At 43.4% G+C, this 12,975-nt stretch overlaps 1 protein-coding gene across 1 annotated transcript; it reads left to right on the forward strand.

Moving 5' to 3' along the window:
- The first annotated feature begins 11,491 nt into the window (after positions 1-11,491).
- Positions 11,492-12,245, forward strand: LOC148122280 (proline-rich protein 23A3-like). The gene has a single exon (XM_087905925.1). The coding sequence runs from the start codon at positions 11,637-11,639 to the stop codon at positions 12,243-12,245; it is 609 nt and encodes a 202-aa protein (XP_087762051.1). The 5' UTR covers positions 11,492-11,636.
- The last annotated feature ends 730 nt before the right edge of the window (positions 12,246-12,975 follow it).

Genomic DNA, 12,975 nt, shown 5'->3' on the forward strand with positions numbered 1-12,975 from the left:
GTATGCAATTACCATATTTGCCTTGTTTTGTTTTTTAAAGTTACTGGTAAAGGTGAAGCCTACAAAATCATTCATAACATCACAGCTGTTCAGAATTCCCAGCTTACTGAACCAAATCTTTCCTCTCTGTTCCCCGACTAACCACTATATATATATATATATATATATATATATATATATATATATATATATATTTGTGTGTATATGTAATGTATGTGTATAAATGTGTATGTGTGTGTGTATGCTTTTAATTTCTTTCTGCATTAATGCAGATTTAACATAAGGTCTCACAGCTGCTGGGCAAGGAGTCTAATACAGTTATGTCTCTAGTTCTCTCTCTCCTTTGTATTTTTGACAGGGTCTCACTAAGTTGCCCAGGCTAGCATTGAACTCATCTTCAACCTAGACCTTCCTTGAATATGAAATCCTCTGCATCAGCCACCCAAGGAGCTGAGATTATAGGCCAGAGCCTAGCTCTTATACACAGCTTTTTTTTTTAACTGTTTAGTTTATGATTGATGTATGTTTGGGTGAATGTGTGTGAGTACAGGACCATGTGTGCCATCGTGTGTCTGTGCCATAGCACACTGTGGAAGTCAGAGGCCCAATCTGAAATCAGTTCTGTGCTTCTAGCACGAGTTCATCAGATCAGTTCAGGTCATCAGACTTGTATAGTGGATACTTTTCCCCATTGATCCCATCTTAGTTGCACAAAAACTACGCTTTCATAGTTATCTACCCTGTGTCCATCCTGTCTTGGTTCTGTGAGCTTAAGCATGAGTTTGTGTGATAAATTCTTAGAATTGTATGCTTGAAAATGTCCTGATTACATACTCACATTTTTTTCAAGATTCTAAATTTATTTAACCTGAGACAGAAATGACAGAGTAAAAATCAATAGACTGTCAACCACTGTATGATTTTTTTTTCTAAAGTTTATTCTTAAATGCACAGTAGACACCAACACAATGCTGCACTCTAGACATTGGTGGGAGAAACAACTGGTAGGGCACTCAGAAGTTTCAGTAGAAGTGGAAAGAATCCAAGGGCACCAGCATCTCATGTCAAAAATAAAAAATAAGTAAACCACTAATCTTTGTTCTGCCGGTGGTGTCTGTGATCTCTTCCCCAGCCTTTGATTCTACACATAGTTACTTTTAATTCTAGCATGATTCTTGACTACTTTAAATAATTTAGTGTCTCACCATTTTTTGGGTTTCTTTGTTTTTTCGTTTAAATAAATGATCATCTGGAGCTGTAGAGATGGCTCAGAGGTTAAGAACACTGACTGCTCTTCCAGAGGTCCTGAGTTCAATTCCCAGCAACCACATGGTGACTCAGGCCATCTATAATGAGATCAGGTGCCCTCTTCTGGCATGCAAGCATACATGAAGGAATACTGTATACATAATAAATAAATAAATCTTTAAAATAAATAAATAAATAAATGATCATCTGCTGAATAAAATACTGTGTGTGGGTTTTTTGGTTTTGTACGTTTCAGTTTAGGAGGTTTGAAGTATTTTGTTCTTGATTTGCTTTTGCTTTGTAACAGGTGCTGTGTAGCCCAGGCTGGTCCTGAAGCCCTGATCTTGCTTTAGCCTTCCAAGTCTCAGGATTACAGGTGTGTGCTACCCCATCTGGCTTCATTTTGCCATACTTAAAATAGTTGTTTGGTTTCTTCGTGTCACAGAGTTTGATTGTAATATGTCTGCAAGGAGCTACTTCTATTTGGCGTGACTGAATGTAGTTGAGTGTGGTATTGAAAATTATCTTTTACCTGAAATCCCACCAAAGACTCTGTCATGGAGTGTCCCACCCACCCATTCTCAGGTTGAAAATTCAGCCAAATGTATGATGGCAGCGCTCAGTCTATCTTTTAGGACTCATTGTTTTAGTAACTTTTCTGCTGCTGTGATAAAAATATGATCAAAGGCAACACAGGGGAGTCTATTTTAGCTTACAACTTCAGAGGGCAGGAATTCAGAACGGCAGGGAAGGCATGGCTGCCAGAGCTTATCTCGTTTTCATCTACACACAGAAAGCAGAGAGAGGGGAGAAAGTAGGGTAAGGCTGGAAACTCAAAGCCACTTCCTTTAAATTAAGGCCACAGTGTAATGGAAAAATTAAAAAAGCTGCAGGATCCCCGGCGGTGGCAGGCAGCAGAAATGCAGCGGGCCATGTGGTGGCAGGCAGGGGGCAGAGGGTCCCGAGAGCAGCCAGTCCCAGGTAGGGACAGCACACGAGACCAGGTCTCCGAAGGTGGCTGGTCCCCAGTGGCGAGCCATGTGGCAGCGGATGAGAGACAGGCCATGCAGAGTGAGGTTAGATCTTTATTTAGTGGTTATGGAAGGGAAGGGAGAGGGGGAGAAGAGCAGAGAGAGGAGAGAAGGGAGTGACAGAAAACAGAACTCAGGCTGGAAGCTGAAGATCAGCCTGTCTCAGCTGATGGGGGAGGGAGTGGGCGTGGCTTGTCTCTTAAAGGGACAGAACAATCATTACACACAATCTTTAAATTTCCCTCTGAAACTTCACAAGCCAGGCCTCCATCTTCTGCACTGCTCTCTACATTCTTTCTTCCCAGCTCCCAAAGAATATCCCATTGAGGTCTCAATGCACAATGATTTTTCTAGCCCAAAGTTTTAAAGTCCTTCCACAAATCCTCTCCAAACTGTGGCCAAGTCTGTTGCAGTAATACCCCACCATGCTGTTATCAGCTTGTCTTAATCAGGGTTTCTATTGCCCCAACAAATCACCATGACTGAAAAGCCAGTTGGGGAGGGCAGGGTTCATTCACCTTATGCTTATACATTGCTGTTCATCGCCAAAGGACGTCAGGACAGGGACCTGGAGGTAGGGGCTGATGCAGAGGCCATGAAGTGGTGCTGCTTACTGACTTGCTTCTCTGCTCGGACTGCTTTCTTATAGAACCCAGGACCACCAGCCCAGGGATGACAGCACTCAATGTGGGCTGGACCCTCCCATAGTGATCACTAATTGAGAAAATGCCTTAAGCTGGATCTCGTGGAGACATTTCCTCAAATGAGGCTCCTTCATCTCTGATAACTCTAGCATGTGTCAAGTTGACAAAAAAACATAGCCAGTACAGCCACCTCTGTGACCTACTTCTCTCTAGCAAGGTTCTTCTTAAAGATTCCAGATCTCCCAAAATAGTACTTCTGACTGGGACTAAGTGTGCAAACCTGTGAACCCATAAGGAGACATTTCTCATTCAGGTCACCATACTCGTAACTCTTAACATTATGTGATTATAACATAATTACTATTAATTAATTAATTAATTCCTTCTAGAATTCTATTAATAATATATCTAAGAAAATTCTCATTTCAAGATTGCATTAATTTTCCAAGGTATTTATTCCTTATTTTAAAACTTTCCCTTAAAGTCATAGGTTTGTTCTGTGGATGTTACTTTAATAATACATTTTACCTTTTTTAAATATATTTATTTTTCATCATATTGGATTATCTCAATACTCAGTAGTTTTCTTTGGTAGACACAGTGGGAGTGGGAGTTTATTTTTTTCATCCTGCATATTTTTTTTTAACTTTTATCTGTTCTTTGTGGATTTCACATAGCACATTCTGCATTCTGATCCCACTTCTCTCCCCAGCCCCTCGCAACATCCCCCAATCCAAACCAAATTTAAAAGAAAAACCCAAACAAAAGAAAGAAAACAAAAACAAAACAGGAAGAAGAATCTTGTCATGTGGCCCGTTGATACACAGTTTACCCGTTAGTCCATTCGTGTTTGCTTGCAAGTGTTCATTGCCACAAGTCATTGGTCTGGCTTAAGGCCTCTGCTTTCTGGGCTCTCACCGAGGCTCCTCATGAATATCCTGTGTTGTTCTGTGTCATTGAGAGCCTACTGCTTTGGATCTGTAAGTTCACCACCTTCACAGATATGGTTGTCGGGATGGGCCATCCTGCCTTTTCCATTCGCTTGCCTGCACTCCGGTGGCTCACTCCTCTTCGGAAGGTTTTCAGCACATCTCTAAAGCTGAAGCAGTTCCACAGTTGCCTTTCACAGTTTGTTTGACAATGGGCAGACATTCAGCTCCTCGTAGGAATGGAAATCTTAATTACCACAACGTGTATCCTCAGTTCAATGAATACATTAAAATGTCAACTAGGTAGCCATCAGCTGGATTTACTACTCATTTTCTGGTTCCCATTAGGGATGGAGGTGATAGCGGTACCTTTCTTTCAAAATTAGTTGTTGGGTATAAAAGATATCCAAGTTATTAGTCAGTAGGAAACTTTATATGCTTCAGTGCTAAGCTACCAGGCAAGATATGCCCACTGATGCAATATTGGTTGGGAGGCCGTAGGGGTAAACAACTGATTTTGTATTGACTTTGAGACTTGTTCCACAGGTAGGAATTAATGCCTTGAATACAAGTAAGTTTGATCAAAATCCATGGCTTGGAAGTCATAGGTCCTAGGGTAAAACCTAATGTTGTGTTAATAAATAGATTTGTTGTCTAACTGCCTTCTAAATATTGATGTTTATACATATAGATTGCTGCTGTTTTCAGCCTTGACCAGGAAAGCTTCTCTCTGCAGCTAATACAGAAACCCGCAACTCTTAAAGTGCTAAGAATAAGAGAGTATCTGTGTTCAGCCCTAGTGGGACATCTGTGTCAGCTGCACCCCCATGGCCGCCATGACAGCTTCACAGAACAGGAGGTGGGAAGACTGTGAAAACGAGGTGAGGAGGGGTGCTGTGCAGTGCTGACTTAAGAGCACGATGTGGCCCCTGCAGCTCACGCAGCTGTTGTTATCTACACAAGACATGCATGGGATCAAACACATGAGGTCAGTACAACAGGCAGTATCAACTGAACTCAGTGAGTTCCAGAGGGAAGGGGGGGCAGATGAGAAGACATGAAGTAGGAAGGGGGACATGTTAGAGGTGCCTAGGGTGAATAAGGAGGAGTTGGAAATGCATGTGAACAAGATACATTATTTACATGTGTGAAATTGTCAAAGAATACCTAAAAGACACTGTTAAAAATGAAAAACAAATGGAGGCTGGCATGTCTTGTGGGATACTTTTTTTCTTTATTTGGCTGGCAACTTTTAGAAATTGAAGAGCATGGGACCAGCATCTGGCCATCCCCAGAGAGGGCCTTCTGGCTATGTGAAACATGACATGTAGCATAACCAGGAGAGCATGTGGTGATGCAGGGAGCCAGAGAAACGCAGTGCCCTGTGTCTATCCTTTTATAGCAGCCCACTTTCACAAAACCGGGTTCCTGCTAGAGCTGCATTACTCTTTTTGAGAGTCATGCCTCCAACAAGTTAATTAGTTTCCACAAGGCCTCTGCATTAGTTACCGCTCTGTGCTCTAACAAATCTTCCAGCAAAAGCAATTTTAAGAAGGGAGGGTTTTGGTTTTGGTTTTGGTCTTTATTGTTGTGTTCTTTTGTTTTGGCTCACAGTTCAGATATATAGTCCATCATGGTGGGGAATAGCAGGAGTTTGAAGCATTTGGTTCCATCATTTTTGCTTAAGACTGTGAGGGATGAATGGTGCCACTCAGCTCTCTTACACCTTTGCATTTTATCTAGGACCCCAACCTGTGGAACAGTGCTGCCTGTAGCTAGGATCAGTTTCTCACCTTAATTAATCCAATAGAGAACCCCCTCACAGAAATTACTGTGGATTAGTTTCCATGGGGATTCTTAATCCCATCAAGGTGGCAGTCAGTATCAGCCATCACAGATCTCCTCCCTTGTGAATTTAATACCCAGTGCATCACTTTTGTTTTGTTTTTGTATTTTCAAGAAAAGGTCTCTCTGTAGATTTGAAACCTGTCCTGGAATGCACTCTGTAGACCAGGCTGGCCTTGAACTCTTGGAGTTCTACCTGTCTCTGCCTCTTGAGTCCTTGGATTAAAGGTGTGCAATACCACCTCCTGTTGTCGGAGGCTGCTCATTTGTTTCCCAGCTGCCCAGACCCAAAATAATCACTCAGAAGCTATATTAATTAAATCACTGCTTGATCAATCACTTCAGTGTATTGCTAGCTAGTTCTTATACCTTAAATTAACCCGTTTTTATTACTCTGTGTATTGCCACATGACTGTGGCTTACCAGACAACATTCCAGCATTTGTCTCCTCCAGTTGCTGCATGGCATCTCACTGACTCCACCTACATTCTCCCAGCATTCAGTTTAATTTTTCCACCTAACTCTGTTCTGCCCTATCACAGACCAAAGCAGCTTCTTTATTCATTAACCAATAAAAGCAACACATATACAGAAAAACTTCCTATATCATCTCCCCTTTTCTGTCTAAATAAAAAGAAAGGTTTTAACTTTAAAAAAAAAGAAAGAAAGCATCTTTTTTTTCATTATACCAATCCAAGTTTCCACTCTCTCCCCTCCACATACCCTCCCACCCCACCCCCTCTAATTCTCAGAGAGGGTAAGATACATTGCTTTATGGAAGGTTCAAGGCCCTCCCTACTATATCTAGACTGATCAAGGTATCCATTCAAAGAGAATAGGTTCTCAAAAACCCAGTACATGGAGTAGGGATAAATCCTGGTGCCACTGCCAGTGGCCCCTCAGTCTGCCCCAGTCATGCAACTGTCAACCACAATCAGAGGGACAAGTTTGGTTCTATGCTTATTCCTTCCCAGTCCCGCAGGAGTTTGTGAACTTCCATTAGCTCTGGTAGACTGTTTCAGCAGGTGTACCCATCATGGTATTGACCTCTTTGCTAATATTCTCATTCCTCCCACTCTTCAGCTGGACTTTGGGAGCTCAGTCCAGTGCTTCGATGTGGGCCGCTGCCTCTGTTTTCATCAGTTGCTGGATGAAAGTTCTAAGGTGATATTTAAGATAGTCATCAGTCTGACTACAGGGCAAGTCAATAGAAGGCCTGGCAAAAGGCAAGCTAATCTCTGAGGAGAATACACTAGTACCCAGGACTAACTTTCTTGCTAGGGACAATAGTCCAGGAACTCTAAGCCCTTAATCAAAAGTTGAAGATCACATAAGGAAACAAAACACTAGAAAAATAAGGGAAAGGAGAAGCAGACCTTCAAGTGGTAAAGAAATTATCCATTGCAAATATCTGTAACGTGATTTGATGGAGGCCATAAAAGAGAAAAATATGACTATAACCATGGCAATGCCAAACCTCTGTGAAGCATCTAAACATTGCTGCACAAACATTGAAACACAACTGAAAAGAGTCAAACAACAAATTAGGGAAAAGTAAACCCAAAATATGAAATTGAGCTGGAGCAATGGAGAGTGGGAGCTGTTCCAGCAGATGCTCCTTGGCAGTGAGAGAGCGGGCACTGAGAACGTTATTTATTTATTTATTTAAAAGGAATGGAAAGACTTTGAGAGAAAATTTTTTTATTTAAAAGATAATGAGTTCAGTTGGGGACACGTGTAACTTGAGGTGCCTGTTCCATACCAACTGTGGATATTGACCAAAATATGACAAATAAGTGAGATTTCGGTTGAAGGAAAATGGAACAAGATGGAGATAATTACCTATTTTAATAATAGTCCTATTTTGAAATCATCTGTAGTAATGACAATGTAGAAGATGATCAAAGAACAAGAACCACAAGCAATCAGGCAACTGGCAGGAGGGGTCCAGAAGCTGGAAGAGGATAGAGGGGGCTCCACCAGGAAAGAGCAATGTACAGTAGAACACCTGGAAGGAACAGGGCCAGGGAAGAGAACACAAACCCCAGTATGAACACCTGCAGGGAAAGGAAGGCACTCAGAGGAGGCAGCTTCAATGAGAGTAGGAAGAGCAATGTGTAGAGGCTGAAGATGCCTGGACTTTCTCGTTGCTATGACTCCAGAAATGAAAGTATCAGAGATCGACAAGGGGCTACTGGGGGAGGGGGAAAAGCTATTTACAGAAAGTCTGAAACTTTTAGTCTAGCAAAAGAGGAATGACCACATTCCTACCTGGATTAAGGATAAAAGACACTATGAGATCAGTGCTCAGGACACTTCTGAAGACAGGCGTAAGTAACATCCGACAGTGCAGTACAAAGAATGTGTGTGTGTGTGTGTGTGTGTGTACATCAATCTCATTCTGATTAGAGTGTCCTAAATGAAGAAACACAGCTTTGAAAAGAATAAATAGGCAGACATTATGTAAGTCAATAAAACACCAAATGCTAAGGGAAAAAGAAGACATATACAGGGGGCCAGAGAGGTGGCTCAGAAATTAAGAGCACTGATTGCTCTTCCACAGGACCCAGGCTTAATCCCCAGCACCATGTGGCAACTCACAACTGTAACTCCAGTTCCAGAGTATCTGACACCCTCACACAGACATACATGTAGGCAAAATACCAATGCATATAAAATTTTTTAAAAAAATAAGAAGAAAAAATAAATTTTTTTATTTAAAATAATTACTTTATTAAAAAATAAAACATGTACAAATAAAGTACATTTGATCTCACTTAGGAAAAAACAATAAAAGAAAGAAGATTTGGAGAAAAAGCAGATAGATAACTACAAAAAAGAGAGAATCTACTAGAAAACTAATTTCTCGGGGCTGGAGAGGTGGCTCAGTGGCTAAAAACTTTCATTGACTGTTCTTTCAAACAGCCCTAGTTCAATTCTTAGCACCCATATCATTGATGACTCACAACTAGTTGCGGCTCCAGGGGCTCTGACACCCTCTTCTGGATCTCATAGGCACTGCATGCAGTTTGTGTACAGACATACATTCAGTCACTCATGAACATAAAATGAAAAAATCTCAAATAAACAAAACATGGAAGTCAGAAGGTACTGGAATAACACTGGGTTAAGAGGCAAATGGTAAACCAAAGAAACGATTACATCAGTGTCCAGATGTGATGAACAAAGTACTAAACCAGACTCACTCAGAGGAGAATGTCTGCTGCAGGCAGCTGCACCTTCTGAGTCCCCTGTATCAGCCTTCCGGCAGTGCAATGACACCAGGGTCTTCTCTCTTGGACAACCATCTGGGAGCAGCCTTGGAAGAATGATGGTGGTTCTGCATTTCTTCAACCTTGTCTATCTCTTCCATCCCCCGAGGGAATGTTGAGAATGCAGGAAACAGCTAGCTACACAAGAATAATTCTGTCATAAATACTTCAAACTTACTAAAGAGAAACTGTCTGAGTATTTTGTTTTCTATGTTTTGTAGAGACAAGGTATTTACATGGAGATCGGGCTGAGCTCAATTTTACAAAACTCCTCCTCATTGTTAAGCATTATAAATGCCGGGATTAAAGATATACTCGGACCCAAATGGTGCGAAAGGATATTTTGAATGTTCTCAAACACACAGACAAGAAAAGATTTAAATAAGAAGTGGAAAGTAGGCCAATGAGCTTGATTCAATCATTCGAAGCTATCAAACTGCCTATCAAAGCACCACACCATACCTATAAATATATACACTTTCTAATTTAAACTGAGAATCATTTTAAATGACTATAAAGCAAAATTTTGGAGACAAAACTTACAAAAAATATGTTAATTTAATTACCAATAAAAGTATACTTTAAACATAGAAATATTTTAATAAATGTAACATATTAAAAATGTAAATTATGTGAACTTGGGATAGGAAAATTGGTTTTGCAAATGAAAGGTTAATCCTGATCAATTTTGATTCATTGAATAATTTGAAGTGAGGGGCCCCACCCTCGATCCAGTCCTTTTGCACTGGAAAGATCACGAGCATAGCAAGAGAAGGCACTGTATACATTCCATTCTTTAGGAGGAGGAAACACACAATCCAACGTCCAAGGTCATCCACACTCCATCATAAGTTTTACCTGGATTGGAATGGTTGCAGAACTTAGTAAAAAGAAACTAGAGGGACTTCAGAGTCCTTAGCGCACACTAAGCAATCGTCAGGAAAAGGAACAGAACCTGAAAGAAAAGAGCATAATGGAACATAAATGAAATCAAAATCTATCCCTCAGGATGGAATAATGTCGTAACGATATCCAGTATTTTCTAAAGGTGTTAAGAGAAGGAACTAAAAAAGTAGGGGAAACTTCTGGGAGATTTTTTTTCCAAAGAGGTTACTCGCCAAAGAAGACAGGGTGATCACACGACTGTCCTCCTGTCTTTTAACATATTTTCCACTTGGATTTCAATATATCCATGGAGTAAATACAGAGACATATCATTTAAGTGGTGAGGAAATTTCAAGGAAAATGAAACTGAGAAAGTGTGGCAATTTCTCCTATCAACTGACGGCCACACAGCAGAAACACCGCACACAAGACTGAGCCAGCTGACCTCCATTAGGTATAAATATATACATACATGCACAAACACATACATGGTCCTAAAAATGGGCCGGAATGTCACCATGAACTATAGCGCCTCTCAAGCATGTGTGAGAATATGCTCGAAGAGGAGAGAGTAAAGAAAGAGAGACAGAGAGAACGGAGAGGGAGAGGAAGACAGTCATAAAGAGTAAGCATGGTTTCACGTGTCAAACGCAGATAGAAGACAACATCTTGATAGAAATGGAAGGGATAATATCAAATGTTCCACTTATACATGAAGCAGGTGTGTGCTCAATTATCGCTGACAAAACCAACTAGTTATCCACTCTGAAAGTTTTCTTCCGCACCTGTGTGAACTGGGAGGATCTGCGAACTAAATCCTGGAGACTTGACTTCAAGCTGCCAGGCTAGCCTTGAAATCATCCTGCATGCAAATTGGCCATGGACACGCCCAGTAGCAGGCAGGCCTTGAACTGCTAATCTTCCTGTCTTTTTCTCCCCCATCCTGGGATTATGGGTCTCCTAAAGTCCTCCCATTAATACGTTTTGGATTTCTTCAGGGGCTCAAGCCCTTTGGCCTCCAGCACGCTAGGCAAACACTCTATCGTTGAGGTATTTATTGTCTTAGATCAGTTATTTACGCTCAGTGACATAGATGTCGATTTTCAATTCCAAAAAGCCATAGTCAAAAAAAAAAAAATTGATTTGTACTACCAAGCTTGACCTTCAATGAAAAGCTGAAGTGTCACTTTGTTAATTTCCGTTTCAATTTGCATTTTCAAATTAAGAAAATCTCTAGAACCTCTTAGCTGTGGGTGCGACGAGGAATTCACCTGACTGTGGTAGGGGGTGGAAAAAGAGTTTTCATGTGTTTCTGTATGTACTTTGACAGAAAAAGGCAATACAAACAGCAGGACATCAAAGGGTTGATTCCCTCTGTGAACCGCTACCAACAAGGACAACACCCTCACACTCAAACACACACAAACACACAAAACACGCCGGCGGTCACACTCATGCCCACGTGCAAACTGGTGGGTTCCTGAAGGTGTGGCTGGGTGTCTCTCCCTCCGTGGGCCCCTCCCACGCCTGGGCGGGGCTTCCTCGGAAGCAAGGCTTATATAAGGAAGTCAGGTCCTCCCACCACCGCGCCTGATCAGCAAACAGCCAGTCATCCTGGTAGCAGCACCCACTCTGTCCCAGAGAGTCCACAGAGTGTCTCGCAGAAACCAGACGACAGCTGTTCCTGAGCAAAGAACTGCAGCGCCCAGGTCCATAACCTGCCTCGGACCTTGTCGTGCACCGGCACCCGCAACCGAGAGGCAAGAGCGCATTGGCACCAACATGCTGAAAATGCCTCCGCGAAGCCCTGAGGCCCACCGGGTGCCCCGCTGGGGCCCGCAGCCAGAAGAAGGCAACCCTGCCAAGCGCCGCCGCCTCCAGGACCCTGCCTGCCTGGGGTCGTTGGCACAGCCAGACCTGGAAGCATCCGCCAGGCCAGCCAGCAAAGAGCTCACCTCCACGGTGGTCATCCCCACCGGCTGTGCCATGCAACTAAGCGTGGAAGGCGTCGACCTGCTGCTGGAGCCCGAACCCACCTCGGTCAGGCGAGTGTCGCTACCTGGACACACCATCATATTGGTCCCCGAGGGTCTCCAAGCCTCCTCCCAGCCTGGACAGGCTGTGTTCTGGCCCGCCGGCACGCAGGAGGCCACTGTCCCGGACATGCTCCAGGACCACCACGTCTTTGCCCTCCACCAGGGATTCGATGGCGCCGAGAGATATGCTCCTTGCTCCATGTGGAGCCTCAAAAGCAGCACGCGCTGGCCTCTGCCTAGCTCACAACTGCAGCCTCTCCCTCCATCTCCTCCTCCAAGTCATCAAGAGCAAACCTCTGAGAGTCGTCAGAAGCCTCCAAGGCCACCGTGCTCGGCCAAGAGGCGCCTCTTCTAAGGAAGGGACGACGACGGCGCCCCAGCGAACAGCACCTCGGACATGTATCTGGCCGCCCTAGGGGATTCCCAGGGTGCCCCCGAGACACCCAGGAACCTACCACTGAGGCTGGGCGAACAGCGAGTACTATTCGCTGCACATTATGGAGGGGAGAAGAGAAGGACTTGGACAAGGGTGCAGACACTGGATCTCACCCCTCAAGTTCAAAAGGTGCCTTGGAGAGACAGAAAGTTCTCTTCCAGTTCCGTGCCACCTTCCTCTGCACGGATGGTTCCCTCTAAGAACACTCGGTGACCCAAGCATGGATCTCAGAAACCAAGGCAGCACTGACTGGCGTTGCTAGGCTGCCAGGGTCCTTTCTGTGTTCCCCTGACTGGATGGAGACTGGTGCCTGCAGTGGTCCTCCTGGACAGTTCAAGCTGCTCTCTGGGGAACTGACAAAAACCCCAGTCGAAGAAGGTGGCTCCTTGCTCTGAGTGGACCATGATTCTTGACTTCTTCGCAGCCATCTCTTCACCTGCTGGAGTGGTTTCTCTTCGCAGTCTGTTCATGACAATCAGGGCTACGCGGAGAAACCCTGGCTTGAAAAACAGACAGACAGACAGACAGACAGACAGACAGGACAGCTGCTGAAGAAAGCCATTTTTATGGCCCTTTAGTTCACTGCTCTTGAGAAGCCCAAGATACCAGAACTCTGTGAAGCCCGGCTTGCTATCCAACAAACTCAAAC

The sequence above is a fragment of the Myodes glareolus genome, chromosome 4, assembly GCF_982192425.1.
Source record: "Myodes glareolus chromosome 4, mMyoGla1.1, whole genome shotgun sequence".
In the NCBI taxonomy this organism is placed as follows: domain Eukaryota; kingdom Metazoa; phylum Chordata; class Mammalia; order Rodentia; family Cricetidae; genus Myodes; species Myodes glareolus.